Raw genomic sequence first — 15,568 nt, 5'->3', positions numbered from 1 at the left:
TTTTACAAAACAGAACAGAAAAGAACATATGTTTTATTTTGACTTGTACATAGTACATCATTGAGAATGAAAAAAAAATGATATTGTTGCTTATAATTTTTGATGTATCAACGGAACTCATTTTAGTATTGCATTCTTGATATAAGAAATATGTAACAATATGTAAAATATTTGATGCCTTCAAGACAGTAACTGAGTTATGACGCATGTCGGTCAGAGTAACCACTACAGATATGTATGTATACCATTAGAAACATGGATATAACAAATTTAAATTTTAATGATCTTTTGAGTAAGTTAAAATCTCATATAAATTGATACTTATTCTAATTCATTTAAACTAGAATGAAAAAAAAATAATCAGTCCACGAAATTTTATTTCATGAGCAATTATTTTAGAAATGAATACAAACCACTATTGTAAAGGTCCCCCATTAAACGTCAGCGACGGAATGGTAAAAAATTCTCAATGCCTTTTTGTAGAACAGTTAGTTTCAAAAGAGAATATTGAATGCTAATAAAATCGTAAAAGTATTACAATGTTGTTTGTTCTTACCACAACAATGTTAAATAAAAACAAAAGTCGACATTTGTAGCTCTACAACGATAATGTGACGACTGTGTACGTTGCAAAATAATCCTCCAGCATTATGAACAGATATGTGACGATAATTTGGCAGTTAACTTAACTTGGGAACGTACTAAAAAGAGTAAATCTGAAAACGGATGACACTTTGGTTTGAATAATATTACATTAACATGATTGCATTTGTTAACATAGTACTACCGTAACGTCTAAACTGCAGAAAGGAGTGAGTAAGGACTACTAAGGCTGGAAACCCTCTCCCTATACACATTATAATCTGTATGGTAACAAAGTAATTGATATGCGTGCAGTTTCGGCGGCCAAAAAGCAATATGCTTTCAGATATAAAATACAAACTTAAATCTAGGCTGTAATATCATTTTTTATGTGTATGACTGTATCTGTCGTATTGCATAAGCGTTAAGGTCAATCAGATAATCTGTTATATTTGTGTGTATATTTTAATTTGGGAACGTTTTTAGAAATGTGAACAGATTTCAAACTATCATCATAGACCTGTATAATCATTATTGGCCATATTATCGATTCATACCTATATATCAATATTCAACAATTTAGTCATCAACAATTTAGTTAAAGTATCGCATCCTTACGTGCCAAATTACCAATCTATACCTGTATCTCAATTCAACAATTGAGCATCTGTCATTGCACACTTTTATTGCACAAGTTATGATATATATTGTGACAGCTCTAGACATGCTATGATTACCGTTGACGCATTTATGTTAATGACCATTTTCTCCAAGGTTTTGATCATTGTGGCTAATGTCAATCTGAAAAATAAGTACAGAAAAATGTCTCCGAAAACAAATTTCCTCGGGATTGTGTTCGTTTCTTGCATCAGATATGCGACGATGATGTTTCCTCACATGGTAAGTTGTTTTCTTTCTTATGGTTTCTTAGTATTTTTTCTGTCATAACTGATTTTTTCCCTTGAAACGTGTGCAAGTCCCGTGTAATTGCTATCGTAAAATAAGTGATATTTTCAAATGCTTTTCCAACATACCATGCCCATGTAACGTACAACTACATGTATAATATGTCTGAAAGGAAGTATAGAACAAAAGTAACAAAAAAAAAATTAATTCTCATTATCAAATTGAATTATTGTAACTCAAAAGATATATTTTGAACAGAATATGGGACATTCCGCTGTGCCAATAGAGGTTAAATCTGTTGATGTGACAACGTCATTGTCCGGATGTACAAATGTTAGTGTGTCATTTACTGCGATGGAAAACGTAACAGCTTTGTGGACTGTGAATGAAGGTTTCTTACCAAGAGGTAGTTCACATCTTTATACTAGATATGACATTACATATTAGTCTTTCATTTATTTCCTCAGCAAATTTGTGAACGTCGTTCTTCTAGGCCTAAATACAAATGAATTAAGACTGGAAATAAGTAAGCTTATCTATCGAAGTACAATAGAAATCATCTCAAATATTAATCATATAACTTTAAACTAAATCGAAACGTATTCAAACCAACCATATTTACTTTATTTTTTCCCTTCTAGATTTAAATGGACAGTCAACGACAAACGTTTATAAGACTGGCAAAGGAAAGGTAGCCTCTATATGTTTACCAACAGATATGAAATTTGACTCTATCCGACTTCATTTGATTTGTGAGATGCATTCGTTTGAATTACACCTAAGTCTGCAAGTTTCACATAATATGACAAGTACCCAGGAGAATGTGAAGCAGTATGTTCTGATGGTTCCTCAGAGCAATGAAATTGGAATAAGTTCTCGTGGTGAAGCGAGATTCCACGTAATGGTTGACACTTCCGGTACGAAATTTTCATTTGGGATGCTTCAGGCGGAAGCTACATTACTGTATGGTACAATAGCTCTGCATGACTCTGCATTTTCATTTCTGCCAGACAACAAAAACAAGATGTTGAGACTGCGAAAGATTGCTGAAACTGGAACTGAATACCATACCGACGTCGTGATAAAGTCTGCCAATTTACAGAAGAGTAAAACAATGATTTCCGTATCTGTTGCGTGCAGTCAACCTCAAAGCATTGTTCAAAGACTCGACATGAAACACGTGACTTACCTCAAGAGGAACCAAGTCGGCTTTTCTGCGAGCCAAAAGCACCCTGTTGCGGTTTTAGGAGAACAAAAACAAGAATTGTTAAATGTAGCAAAAAATGGTAATGTTTTACTCAGATGCAGGGCCTTCGGGTTCCCACGACCGAACATTACACTTCACAAAAAAGAAGGCAATAAAATCCGTTCTCACACCGTTCCGTCATATACAACATCTCTTGAATTTGAGAAGACTACGGTTTTTCAAATACTGAATGCAACTGCGTCAGATTCTGGACATTATATCTGCAAAACTTCAAACGGGTTGTCGTCTGCTGAGAAGACATATACGGTGAAAGTTCAATAACATTTCTGTTTGCAGAAAAAATATAAATCCATCGAAAAGGAAGCGATTATCATGACCAGTGTTACTTCAGTTCATGTAAAATACTTGTGTATTAATTTTGTTTATTCTAATGTTGACAAGAAATACAAATAATTTTCCCCTCGGTATGGTGAACGTTTGTTATGACGCCAGTTAACAATCAACAGCATTGTATTATGATTATACTGTCATGTTTGCTCACCTTTAAATGCATGCCAGTTAAAACTAGGTAAAGTTTCTTATTTAATATGGGTAGCCGACGAAAGTCCCCACCTGGAATAGATGGAACAACTTATTTCCAGTCGAGTCCATGGCAGGTGTCATATTTACCTCCCCAGCATCCAGTCTAGGTCGATACTGCTTGAAACAGTACCAATTTAATATAAGCCTCGACCAGGAATCTAACCCGGATCGCTGGCGTTGTATTCCAACCTGCTAACCACTGTGCCACTGATTCTCCTTGAACGATAAAAAGCCAAGGGTTTTTCTGATATTTTTACTAAATACTAAATACCAGTAATCTACTCAAGCATATTTTTCATAAGGAAATTGTGACATTGATTTACTGGCTTAACGGAAGATTGTTTTCGAGCACTGACTTCGAATTTCTACTGATGCTGGAGCAAAGTTTCAACACTTCATATACTTGATTTAAACAGGAATGTAAAATATTTATCATTCCTTTCGAAAACTGACCGGATCTCATCTTGGGTTCCAGAGTTATGGCCCCTTAGAGGGCCAAAATTTGCTGGCTTTTGCAGCCATATAGAGACTTCAAAAAACTTGCAAAATATCTTTAACAACAATAGATCCTATCATGGATTTACGGTCCCTGAAAGAGCCAAAATTTGTTAATTTTTACCAGTCCTTGTGAACACGATAGAAGTGACTTTTTATATTTGATTTTAATCACACTTGCAAGTTAAGTCACAATAAGATCTCGGTTCTTTTCGAAAACCGGCTAGATTCCATCATGGATTCTAGAGTTACTTGCCCTGAAAGGGGCAAAACATTTTATTTTGGCTCTTTCAGCCATAAAGAGGTTTCATTTTTGCTTTGATTTGATACACACTTGCATAGAATGATTACTTTGATGAACTCTAGGCCTGGACCGAAACGTGGTCATTAGGTCAAATCAAAGGAAAAGCTTGTTAACAACCTAGAGGCCACATTTATGACCTATCTTTATGAAACTTGGTCAAAATGTCTATTTTGATGATTTCTAAGCCAAGTTAAAAAGTGGGTCAAGTAGGGTCAAAACCTAGGTCACCCGGTCAAATAAAATGAAAAGCTTTTTAACAGTCTTGAGGCCACATGTATGTTCCTATCTTCATGAAACTTGGTCACGACGTTTATCTTGATGATTCCTAGGCCAAATTCAAAACCGGGTCATATGGGGTCAGAAACTAGGTCAAATCAAAGGAAAAGCTTGTTAACACTTTTGTTCATTTGATGTGCATGAACTGGCTCAGAATATTTGCCTGCATGAAATGTCGTATGCATTTTTAATCTGGGTCATATGGGGTCAAAAACTAGGTCACTAGGTCAAACAAAGAATAAGCTTGTTTACACCCTAGGGAGCACTTTTTTTTTTATTATATCTTCGAAAAACTTGGTTGGAATGAAATCACTAGATAAAACATGTTTACACTGTTATGGTGTGCTATTCATGTGAGCGACCTAGGGCCATCTTGGCCCTCTTCTTTTGTTGTTGTTTTTTCGAAGGGAGACTCATTTTACATGCTCTCTCAGAAATATAAATCGTAAAATGTTTTTACACGATACCATAAAAAATTACTTGTGAACTTGAGTGTTCATGTAATGTCCAAATTTGTTCAAAATGAAAACCGTTTTGGAAGAAAGTAATCTATTTTCTCAAGGCTCACAATTGCACCACGAGGGAGCACTTTTCAAGAGGCATTGCTTCCACACGAAATAATTTATCATATATACTTATGACGCTCCATATATAGTCTAACAAATTTATAGCAAAATGCTATGAGATTCGTATCCGTAAAAAATCTTCCTCCTTTCATTTAATTCAAACCATGTCCAAATCGAAATCTTGAGGAAGAGGAACTTTCTACCCAAAGTACAGTTTTAAGCTACAAATTCAACTTTAGACGATCTGGTTCCACTCGAACCAATGACTAACAGCAACAAGTTCGCGTCAGACTGCATGCAATCAGGTGATATTTTCCAACTTTCTTTAAATGGGTCTAGGGCCTTGTAAACTGGATATTTTTCTTCTGGTTTGTCTTCTCATTTCCGTAAAATAGGTTCGGTTCTAAATGTGTAACTACAAATGACTTTAAGCTGTCACGCTTCGTCTGACATATTCAGAAACAGACAAATATTTACATTGCGAGAACGTTATTTCAAACTCTTGCCAAACTTTGAATCATAAGTTATGTCTTAAAAACCTATTATGAACCGGAAACGTTCATTCATACCAGACAAATATAGTCTCAGTTAACACTCGTATAGAAAGGGGGAGAAAAAATTCTAGTTTAATGAAAAATTCTAACACGATCCGATTCATTTTCCTATTAAACAAAGAAGACTGAAAACAGTGAATTATTATACAACAAATCACTGTTCTGACGTCACAATTATTACGTCATGGCGTCAAACGGCATAGCGGCGCGCTGGAAAAGAAACCGATTGAAAACCGGAAAATATTTAATGAATGTCATCAAGGATGTACTTAAAAATCCTTGGTAACTTGTTAGAATCGAAATAATATATCTCATTTAGTGATTTGCTCTTGAATAAATCATTGTTTGTCGTTCAGATGCGTATTATTATATCACTCGGGCTGCGCCCTCGTGATATAATTCCTTCGCATCTGAACTCCAAACAATGATTTATTCAACGACAAATCACTGGATGAGATATATTATTTCTTAAGTAAAGCTCTTGCAAACTGAAAATCATGTTTATTTCCTGAATCATTGCTTATTCTAATATATATATCAATACATATTTATGCTAAAACACGGTAATTTGGACGTCAGGTCTATGGCACGCCAATTGTCCTATTTTTACGTGAACCCTAGTTCGCGGTCGAAAAACTAGGATTAACGTTCGATAAAACAGATTTTTCGAACGTAAAACCAGGTTTTTCGAATAATAACCTATATTTTCGAGCGAAAACATAGGATAACGCCGTGAACCGTAGTTCACACTCGTAAATGTTGGTTCACGATTGTAAACCCAAGTTCACGGTCGTAAACATAGGTTCACGTTGGTAAACTATGGTTTACGAGCGTGAACCGGGGTTTACTTTTGTAAACATAGGATCAAGATTGTAAACATAGGATAACGACCAAAACTCAAAGTTCAATCGAGAAACCTAGTTTATCAAACGTAAACCATGGTTTACGGTCGATATATTAGGATTATAGAATCAACAATGAATTTCGGGCGTGAACATGGGTTTACGGCAATGAACCTAGGTTTACGGACGTGAACCTATGTTTACGACCGTGAACCATAGTTTACGTACGTGAACCTATATTTTCGAACGTGAACCTATGTTTACGAACGTGAACTTGGATATACGAGCGTGAACTTAGGTTTACGTTCGATAAACCAGGTTTTTCGAACGTAAAACCAGGTTTTTCGAATACTTACCTATTTTTTAAAGCGAAAACATAGGATAACGTCGTAAACCATAGTTCACGCTCGTAAACATAGGTTCACGTTCGTGAACCCAAGTTTACGGTCGTAAACATAGGATAACGACCGAAATCGAGAAACCTAGTTTATCGAATGTAAACCATGGTTTACGATTAATATACTAGGATTATCAAATCAACTATCAATTTCGGCCGTAAACCTATGTTTACGGTCGTGAACCTATGTTTATGAGCGTGAACATAGGTTTACGGCGGTGACCGTAAACCATAGTTTACGGACATGAACCTATATTTACGTGCGTGAACGCAAGTTTACGGGCGTGAACCTATGTTTATGAGCGTGAAACTAGATTTCTCGAACAAAACTATGATTTTCGGTCGTAAACCTAGGTTCACGCTCGTAAACTATGGTTCACGCTCGTGAACCCATGTTCACGCCCGTAAACCTAGTTTCGCGCTCGTAAACTTAGGATAACGACCGAAATTTATTGTTCAATCGAGAAACCTAGTTTATCGAACGTACATATGGGTTCAAAAACGTAAACTATGGTTTACGACCCCTGTGTTTTCGCTCGTAAATATAGGTTAATATTTGATAATCCTAGATTTTCGACCAAGAACGTATTTATTGGATAATCGGCTTGCTGTGAACCATAGTTTACGGACGTGAACCTATGTTTACGAGCGAGAACCTATGTTTACGACCGTGAAATTTGGTTTATGAGCGTGAACCATAGTTTACGAACGTGAACCCAGGTTTACGTTCGATAAGGTAGGTTTTTCGATTGAACTATGAATTTCGGTCGTTATCCTATGTTCACGAGCGTGAACCTTTATTTACGGTCGTAAACCAATGTTCACGGTCATAAACCCAAGTTTACGGTCGTTAACATAGGTTCACGTTCATAAATCATGGTTCACGCACGTGAACCCAGGTTTACGCTCGTAAATATAGGTATACGCTCTTAAACTTAGGATAACGACCGAAATTCATAGTTCAATTGAGAAACCTAGATTATCGAACGTAAACCTAGGTTCACGAGCGTAAACTATGGTTTACGCCAGGTGTAGGGTGAAATAGGTGGACATGGAAAAATGTGGAGACCAGGTCATGTACGCATGCGCTAATCTATATATAGTTTATGGGCGGAACGAGCTAAATGTAATCTCAGGGTACATCTCAAAACCTAAAATCACTGGTTCGCCGATTGATAAAAATGGCCAGTAACAAATAGATATCCTCTAGATTCAAGACATTTAAGTTTCCGTGTATAAACTGGGCTAATATACTATATAGCTGACTAATCTTAATACGATGGACATGGATATCATCATAAGGTCTAAAAACAGTTTCTGAGTTTTCCAGGTTGTATTTTACCTATATATAATATGCAGCATAAAATCTCTAGCGAATAGCGATAGTTGTGGATTCGAGTCCAGTCAGAGATTTTTTTTTTCATTTTGTCTTTTACTTTGTAATTGTTTCATGGTTTTATAATAACCCAATTATGTAAAGAGTAGATTTACAGCATATTTGGTTTAAAGCAATAGTAATTTTCCCAATTTGTCTTTTTCTTTATAATTGTTTCATGATCTTATGATAACCAAAGTATGCAAAGAGTTGATTTACATATTCGGTTTAAAGCAAGAGTAATTTTGCCCAACGGGTATTTATATTTGAATGGCATTTCTCTTTATTGTTTGAAAAGTTTTAATGATATGGGCTTTAGATGAACAGAGTAATGTGAGAATGGCATGTCACTAGAATATAAATGTAGAAATAATATGATACGTGTACATACATAAGATACACAGCTTAGGAATTAGTAGACATACTAACAATCCACTAGGAAATAGGTGGACGTTTAAGGTAGAGATGAGGCATTGGTAGATATACTATTATTATTATTATTATTATTATACCAGATTTATATAGCGCCCTTTTCATGATCAATTTCACGTTCAAAGGCGCTTTACATAGTTCAAATGCAGCCACACAGGGCTGATAATTCATCCTCTACTAGAGCGATCTGACCAGAGGGACAGAGTGAGACAAAGCCCCACGATAGAGAGACCAGAAATGTGATACAGGCTTGTCCGGCTAACTTAGCCTAGCTCGTTTCGAATAGACAGCCTGATTCTTTAACGTGCCCAGTGTATAGCACTGATACACACAAGGTTTGCCTGGGTTCCTGACCATTACACCTCTAGTTGGGTGGGAAACACTGAAAAGCGTTTCTGAAAATTCCCGAGTAGCTGCCGGGGATCCAACCGCCGACCTCAGGATTGGAAGGCCAGTGTGCAAACCACTGAGCTATCCGCCCACCCCTGCGAAATATGTGGACACAACACATATGAGACATAGCTCACGAAATGGTAGACACAGTAAGAATCTCCTGGGAAATAAGCGGACAAACACAGCTGTGTTACAACCACATTTGTAATAAAAACCAGATTTGTAATAATTATAACAATTCTTGTTTTTATTACAGAAGTGGTTGCAAAGGTTCAACCACATTTGTAATAACCAGATTTGTAATAAAAATCGCAAACTTTTTTTTCGGGAGATGTGTTTTCCCACGTGATATTCAAGCTTATGCATGCGTTATTAAGCACGTGCAGGTCGAATTGAACTGTCCTGGGTCATTTAAGACTCCAAATGTTTTACCTGAAATCCTTGTTCATGGACATATTTTACTTTAGAAAATTATTACATTTCTCGTTCTTATTACAAAAGTGGTTGCATGGTTCAACCACATTTGTAATAACCAGATTTGTAATAAAAATCGCGAACACTTTTTTCGGGAGATGTGTTTTCCCACGTGATATTCAAGCTTAGGTATGCGTTATTAAGCACGTGCAGGTCGAATTAAACTGTCCTGGGTCATTTAAGACTCCAAATGTTTTACCTGAAATCCATGTTCATGGACATATTTTACTTTAGAAAATTATTACATTTCTCGTTTTTATTACAAAAGTGGTTGCAAAGGTTCAACCACATTTGTAATAACCAGATTTGTAATAAAAATCGCGAACACTTTTTTTCGGGAGATGTGTTTTCCCACGTGATATTCAAGCTTAGGCATGCGTTATTAAGCACGTGCAAGTCGAATTAAACTGTCATGGGTCATTTAAGACTCCAAATGTTTTACCCGAAATCCTTGTTCATGGACATATTTAACTTTAGAAAATTAATACATTTCTCGTTTTTATTACAAAAGTAGTTGCAAAGGTTCAACTACATTTGTAATAACCAGAATCTCAAACACTTTTTTTCGGTCGATGTGTTTTCCCACGTGATATTCAAGGTTAGGCATGCGTTATTAGGCACGTGCAGGTCGAATTAAACTGTCCTAGGTCATTTAAGACTCCAGTTGTTTTGCAAAGGTTCAACCACTTTTGTAATAACCAGATTTGTAATAAAAATCGCAAACACTTTTTTTCGGGAGATGTGTTTTCCCACGTGATATTCAAGCTTATGCATGCGTTATTAAGCACGTGCAGGTCGAATTAGACTGTCCCGGGTCATTTAAGACTCCAAATGTTTCACCTGAAATCCTTGTTCATGGATATATTTTACTTTAAAAAATTATTACATTTCTCATTTTTATTACAAAAGTGGTTGCAAAGGTTCAACCACATTTGTAATAACAAGATTTGTAATAAAAATCACAAACACTTTTTTTCGGGAGATGTGTTTTCCCACGTGATATTCAAACTTAGGCATGCGTTATTAAGCACGTGCAGGTCGAATTGAACTGTCCTGGGTCATTTAAGACTCCAAATATTTTACCCGAAATCCTTGTTCATGGACATATTATACTTTGGAAAATTATTACAAAAGTGGTTGCAAAGGTTCAACCACATTTGTAATAACCAGATTTGTAATAAAAATCGCAAGCACTTTATTTCGGGAGATGTGTTTTCCCACGTGATATTCAAGCTTAGGCATGCGTTATTAGGCACGTGCAGGTCGAATTAAACTGTCCTGGGTCATTTAAGACTCCAATTGTTTTACCCGAAATCCTTGTTCATGGATATATTTTACTTTAAAAAGTTATTACATTTCTCGTTTTTAATAATTATAACAATTCTTGTTTTTATTACAAAAGTGGTTGCAAAGGTTCAACCACATTCGTAATAACCAGATTTGTAATAAAAATCGCAAACTTTTTTTTCGGGAGATGTGTTTTCCCACTTGATATTCAAGCTGATGCAAGCGTTATTAAGCACGTGCAGGTCGAATTAAACTATCATGGGTCATTTAAAGGCAAAGAAAATCTCCTATATAAGTGACCTCCCCCCCCCCCCCCCCCCCCCCCCCCCCCCCCCAAATACCAGACTTTTTAATCCCCAATATACAAGATCCTGTCTGGTCCACTCTGATAAGGGTCCATAAAACGCCCGTAGACTTGACATGTAGACTAATTGTTGTCAGAGAATCATAAATTTTATTGCCTACAGATAAATTGGTTATTTCCTGTGTTTTGCATTTTATTGATTGAAGTGCTGTTTTTTTTTTTTTTTGTTTTTTGTTGTTTTTTTTGGGGGGGGGGGGCGGGGGGGTTGTGTTTGTTGTTTTTTTTTTTCAGAATGTACACAAAATCATTTTAATTGATAATATATTAATTTTGATTGACAAGTTTGTTTATTCAATGATTATGATCTTTTTATCAAAAGTAACAAAATAAAACCAGAAAAAGATAATAACGCATGCCTAAGCTTGAATGTCACGTGGGAAAACACATCTCCCGAAAAAAAAAGTTTGTGTATTCTATTACAATTCTGGTTATTACAAAAGTGGTTGAACCTTTGCAACCACTTTTGTAATAAAAACGATAAATGTTATTATTTTTTAAAGTAAAATATATCCATGAACAAGGATTTCAGGTAAAACATTTGGAGTCTTAAATGACCCGCCACAGTCTAATTCGACCTGCACGTGCTTAATAACGCAAGCATAAGCTTGAATATAACGTTGGAAAACACATCTCCCGAAAAAAATCAGTTTGCGTTTTTTATTACAATTCTGGTTATTACAAATGTTGTTGAACCTTTGCATCCACTTTTGTAATAAAAACGAGAAATGTAATAACTTTTTAAAGTAAAATATGTCCATGAACAAGAATTTCGGGTAAAACAATTGGAGTCTTAAATTCCCCAGGACAGTTTAATTAAACATGCACGTGCCTAATAACGCATGCCTAAGCTTGAATATCACGGGGGTAAACACATCTCCCGAAAAAAGTGTTCGCGATTTTTATTACAAATCTGGTTATTACAAATGTGGTTGAACCTTTGCAACCACTTTTGTAATAAGAACGAGAAATGTAATAATTTTCTAAAGTAAAATATGTCCATGAACAAGGATTTCGGGTAAAACATTTGGAGTCTTAAATGACCCAGGACAGTTCAATTCGACCTGCACGTGCTTAATAACGCATGCCTAAGCTTGAATATCACGTGGGAAAACACATCTCCCGAAAAAAAGGTTTGCGATTTTTATTACAAATCTAGTTATTACAAATGTGGTTGAACCTTTGCAACCACTTTTGTAATAAAAACGAGAATTGTTATAATTATTACAAATCTGGTTTTTATTACAAATGTGGTTGTAACACAGCTAAGTAACCTGTAGTCATAATAAGAATCTTCTGTAAGATAAGTGGACACGACATTTCGGAAACACAGCTGGGGAATTAGTAGACATACTAACAATCCACTGGGAAATAAGTGGACGTGTGAGGCAAAGATGAATAACTGGTAGATATACTAATACTCTCCTAATAAGTGGACACAACATATATAAGACACAACTGAGTAACTAGTAGACGTTATAAGAATCTACTGTGATATAAGTGGACACGAAATATAGGAGACACATCTGAGGAATTGGTGGACATAATAAGAAAATACTGGTAAATAAGTGGAAACGATATATAGGAGACACATCTGAGGAACTGGTAGACATAATAAAAAGATACTGGTGTATAAGTGGACACGATGTATAGGAGACACATATCTGAGGAATTGGTAGACATAATAAGAAGATACTGGTAAATAAGTGGACACCATATATAGGAGACACATCTGAGGAATTGGTAGACATAAATAGAAGATACTGGGAAATAAGTGGACACGATATATAGGATACACATCGGAGGAACTGGTAGACATAATAAGAAGGTATTGGTAAATAAGTGGACACGATATATAGGAGACACATCTGAGGAATTGGTAGACATAATAAGAAGATACTGGGAAATAAGTGGACACGATATATAGGAGACACATCTGAGGAAATGGTAGACATAATATGAAGATATAAGTAAATAAGTGGACACAAAATATAGGAGACACACCTGAGGAATTGGTAGACATAATAAGAAGATACTGGAAAATAAGTGGACACGATATATAGGAGACACATATCTGAGGAATTGGTAGACATAATAAGAAGATACTGGTAAATAAGTGGAAACGATATATAGGAAACACATCTGAGGAATTGGTAGACATAAATAGAAGATACTGGGAAATAAGTGGACACGATATATAGGAGACACATCTGAGGAAATGGTAGACATAATAAGAAGATACTGGTAAATAAGTGGACACAAAATATAGGAGACACACCTGAGGAATTGGTAGACATAATAAGAAAATACTGGTAAATAAGTGGAAACGATATATAGGAGACACATCTGAGAAATTGGTAGACATAAATAGAAGATACTGGTAAATAAGTGGACACGAAATAGAGGAGACCCATCTGAGGAATTGGTAGACATAATAAGAAGATACTGGAAAATAAGTGGACACAATATATAGGAGACACATCTGAGAAATTGGTAGAGATAATAAGAAGATACTGGTAAATAAGTGGACCCAAAATATAGGAGACACATCTGAGGAATTGGTAGACATAATAAGAAGATAATGGTAAATAAGTGGACACGATATATAGGAGACACATATCTGAGGAATTGGTAGACATAATAAGAAGATACTGGGAAATAAGTGGACACGAAATATAGGAGACACATCTGAGGAATTGATAGACATAATAAGAAAATACTGGTAAATAAGTGGACTCGAAATAGAGGAGACACATCTGAGGAATTGGTAGATATAATCAGAAGATACTGGTAAATAAGTGGACACAAAATATAAAAGACACATCTGAGGAATTGGTAGACATAATAAGAAGATACTGGTAAATAAGTGGACTCGAAATAGAGGAGACGCATCTGAGGAATTGGTAGACATAATAAGAAGATACTGGTAAATAAGTGGACACAAAATATAGGATACACATCGGAGGATCTGGTAGACATAATAAGAAGATACAGGTAAATAAATGGACTCGATATATAGGAGACACATCTGAGGAATTGGTAGACATAATAAGAAGATACTGGGAAATAAGTGGACACGATATATTGGAGACATATCTGAGGAATTGGTAGATATAACAAGAAGATACTGGGAAATAAGTGGACACAATATATGACAGACACATCTGAGGAATTGGTAGACATAATAAGAAGATACTGGGAAATAAGTGGACACGATATATTGGAGACATATCTGAGGAATTGGTAGACATAATAAGAAGATACTGGGAAGTAAGTGGACACGATATATAGGAGACACATATCTGAGGAATTGGTAGACATAATAAGAAGATACTGGTAAATAAGTGGACACGATATATAGGAGAGACATATCTGAGGAATTGGTAGACATAATAAGACGATATTGGTAAATAAGTGGACACGATATATAGGAGACACATCTGAGGAATTGGTAGACATAATAAGAAGATACTGAGAAATAAGTGGACACGATATATAGGATACACATCGGAAGAACTGGTAGACATAATACGAACATACTGGAAAATAAGTGGACTCGAAATATAGGAGACATATCTGAGGAATTGGTAGACATAATTTGAACATACTGGAAAATAAGTGGACACAAAATACAGGAGACATATCTTGGAACTGGTAGATATAATAAGAAAATGCTGCGGAATTAGTGGACACGATATATAAGCGACACATCTGAGGAATTGGTAGACATAATATGAAGATACTGGGAAATTAGCTGACACGATATATAGGATACACATCGGAAGAACTGGTAGACATAAGAAGAAGATACTGGGAAATAAGTGGACACGATATATAGGATACACATCGGAAGAACTGGTAGACATAATACGAACATACTGGGAAATAAGTGGACACGAAATACAGGAGACATATCTGAGGAATTGGTAGACATAATGAGAAGATACTGGGAAATAAGTGGACACGATATATAGGATACACATCGGAAGAACTGGTAGATATAATACGAACATACTGGGAAATAAGTGGACACGAAATACAGGAGACATATCTGAGGAATTGGTAGACATAATAAGAAGATACTGGGAAATAAGTGGACACGATATATAGGAGGCACATCTGAGGAATTGGTAGACATAATAAGAAGATACTGGGAAATAAGTGGACACGATATATAGGAGACACATCTGAGGAATTGGTAGACATAATAAGAAGATACTGGGAAATAAGTGGACACGATATATAGGATACACATCGGAAGAACTGGTAGACATAATACGAACATACTGGAAAATAAGTGGACACGAAATACAGGAGACATATCTGAGGAATTGGTAGACATAATACGAACATACAGGAAAATAAGTGGACACGAAATACAGGAGACATATCTGAGGAACTGGTAGATATAATAAGAAAATGCTGGGAAATTAGTGGACACGATATATAAGCGACACATCTGAGGAACTGGTAGACATAATATGCAGATATTGGGAAATAAGCTGACACGATATATACGAGTTACAGCTGAGGAA

General features: G+C 35.7%; 1 protein-coding gene across 1 annotated transcript; it reads left to right on the top strand.

Moving 5' to 3' along the window:
- Positions 1–1,289: 1,289 nt before the first annotated feature.
- LOC123547861 (uncharacterized) lies at positions 1,290–3,160 on the top strand. The gene is made up of 3 exons (XM_053552005.1): positions 1,290–1,482; positions 1,747–1,894; positions 2,130–3,160. The coding sequence occupies exons 1-3, from the start codon at positions 1,312–1,314 to the stop codon at positions 3,014–3,016; spliced, it is 1,206 nt and encodes a 401-aa protein (XP_053407980.1). The 5' UTR covers positions 1,290–1,311; the 3' UTR covers positions 3,017–3,160.
- The last annotated feature ends 12,408 nt before the right edge of the window (positions 3,161–15,568 follow it).

The sequence above is a fragment of the Mercenaria mercenaria genome, chromosome 9, assembly GCF_021730395.1.
Source record: "Mercenaria mercenaria strain notata chromosome 9, MADL_Memer_1, whole genome shotgun sequence".
Taxonomy (NCBI): Eukaryota; Metazoa; Mollusca; class Bivalvia; order Venerida; family Veneridae; genus Mercenaria; species Mercenaria mercenaria.
The sequence above is the reverse complement of the archived record's forward strand: the minus strand, read 5'-3'. Positions and strand labels throughout refer to the sequence as shown.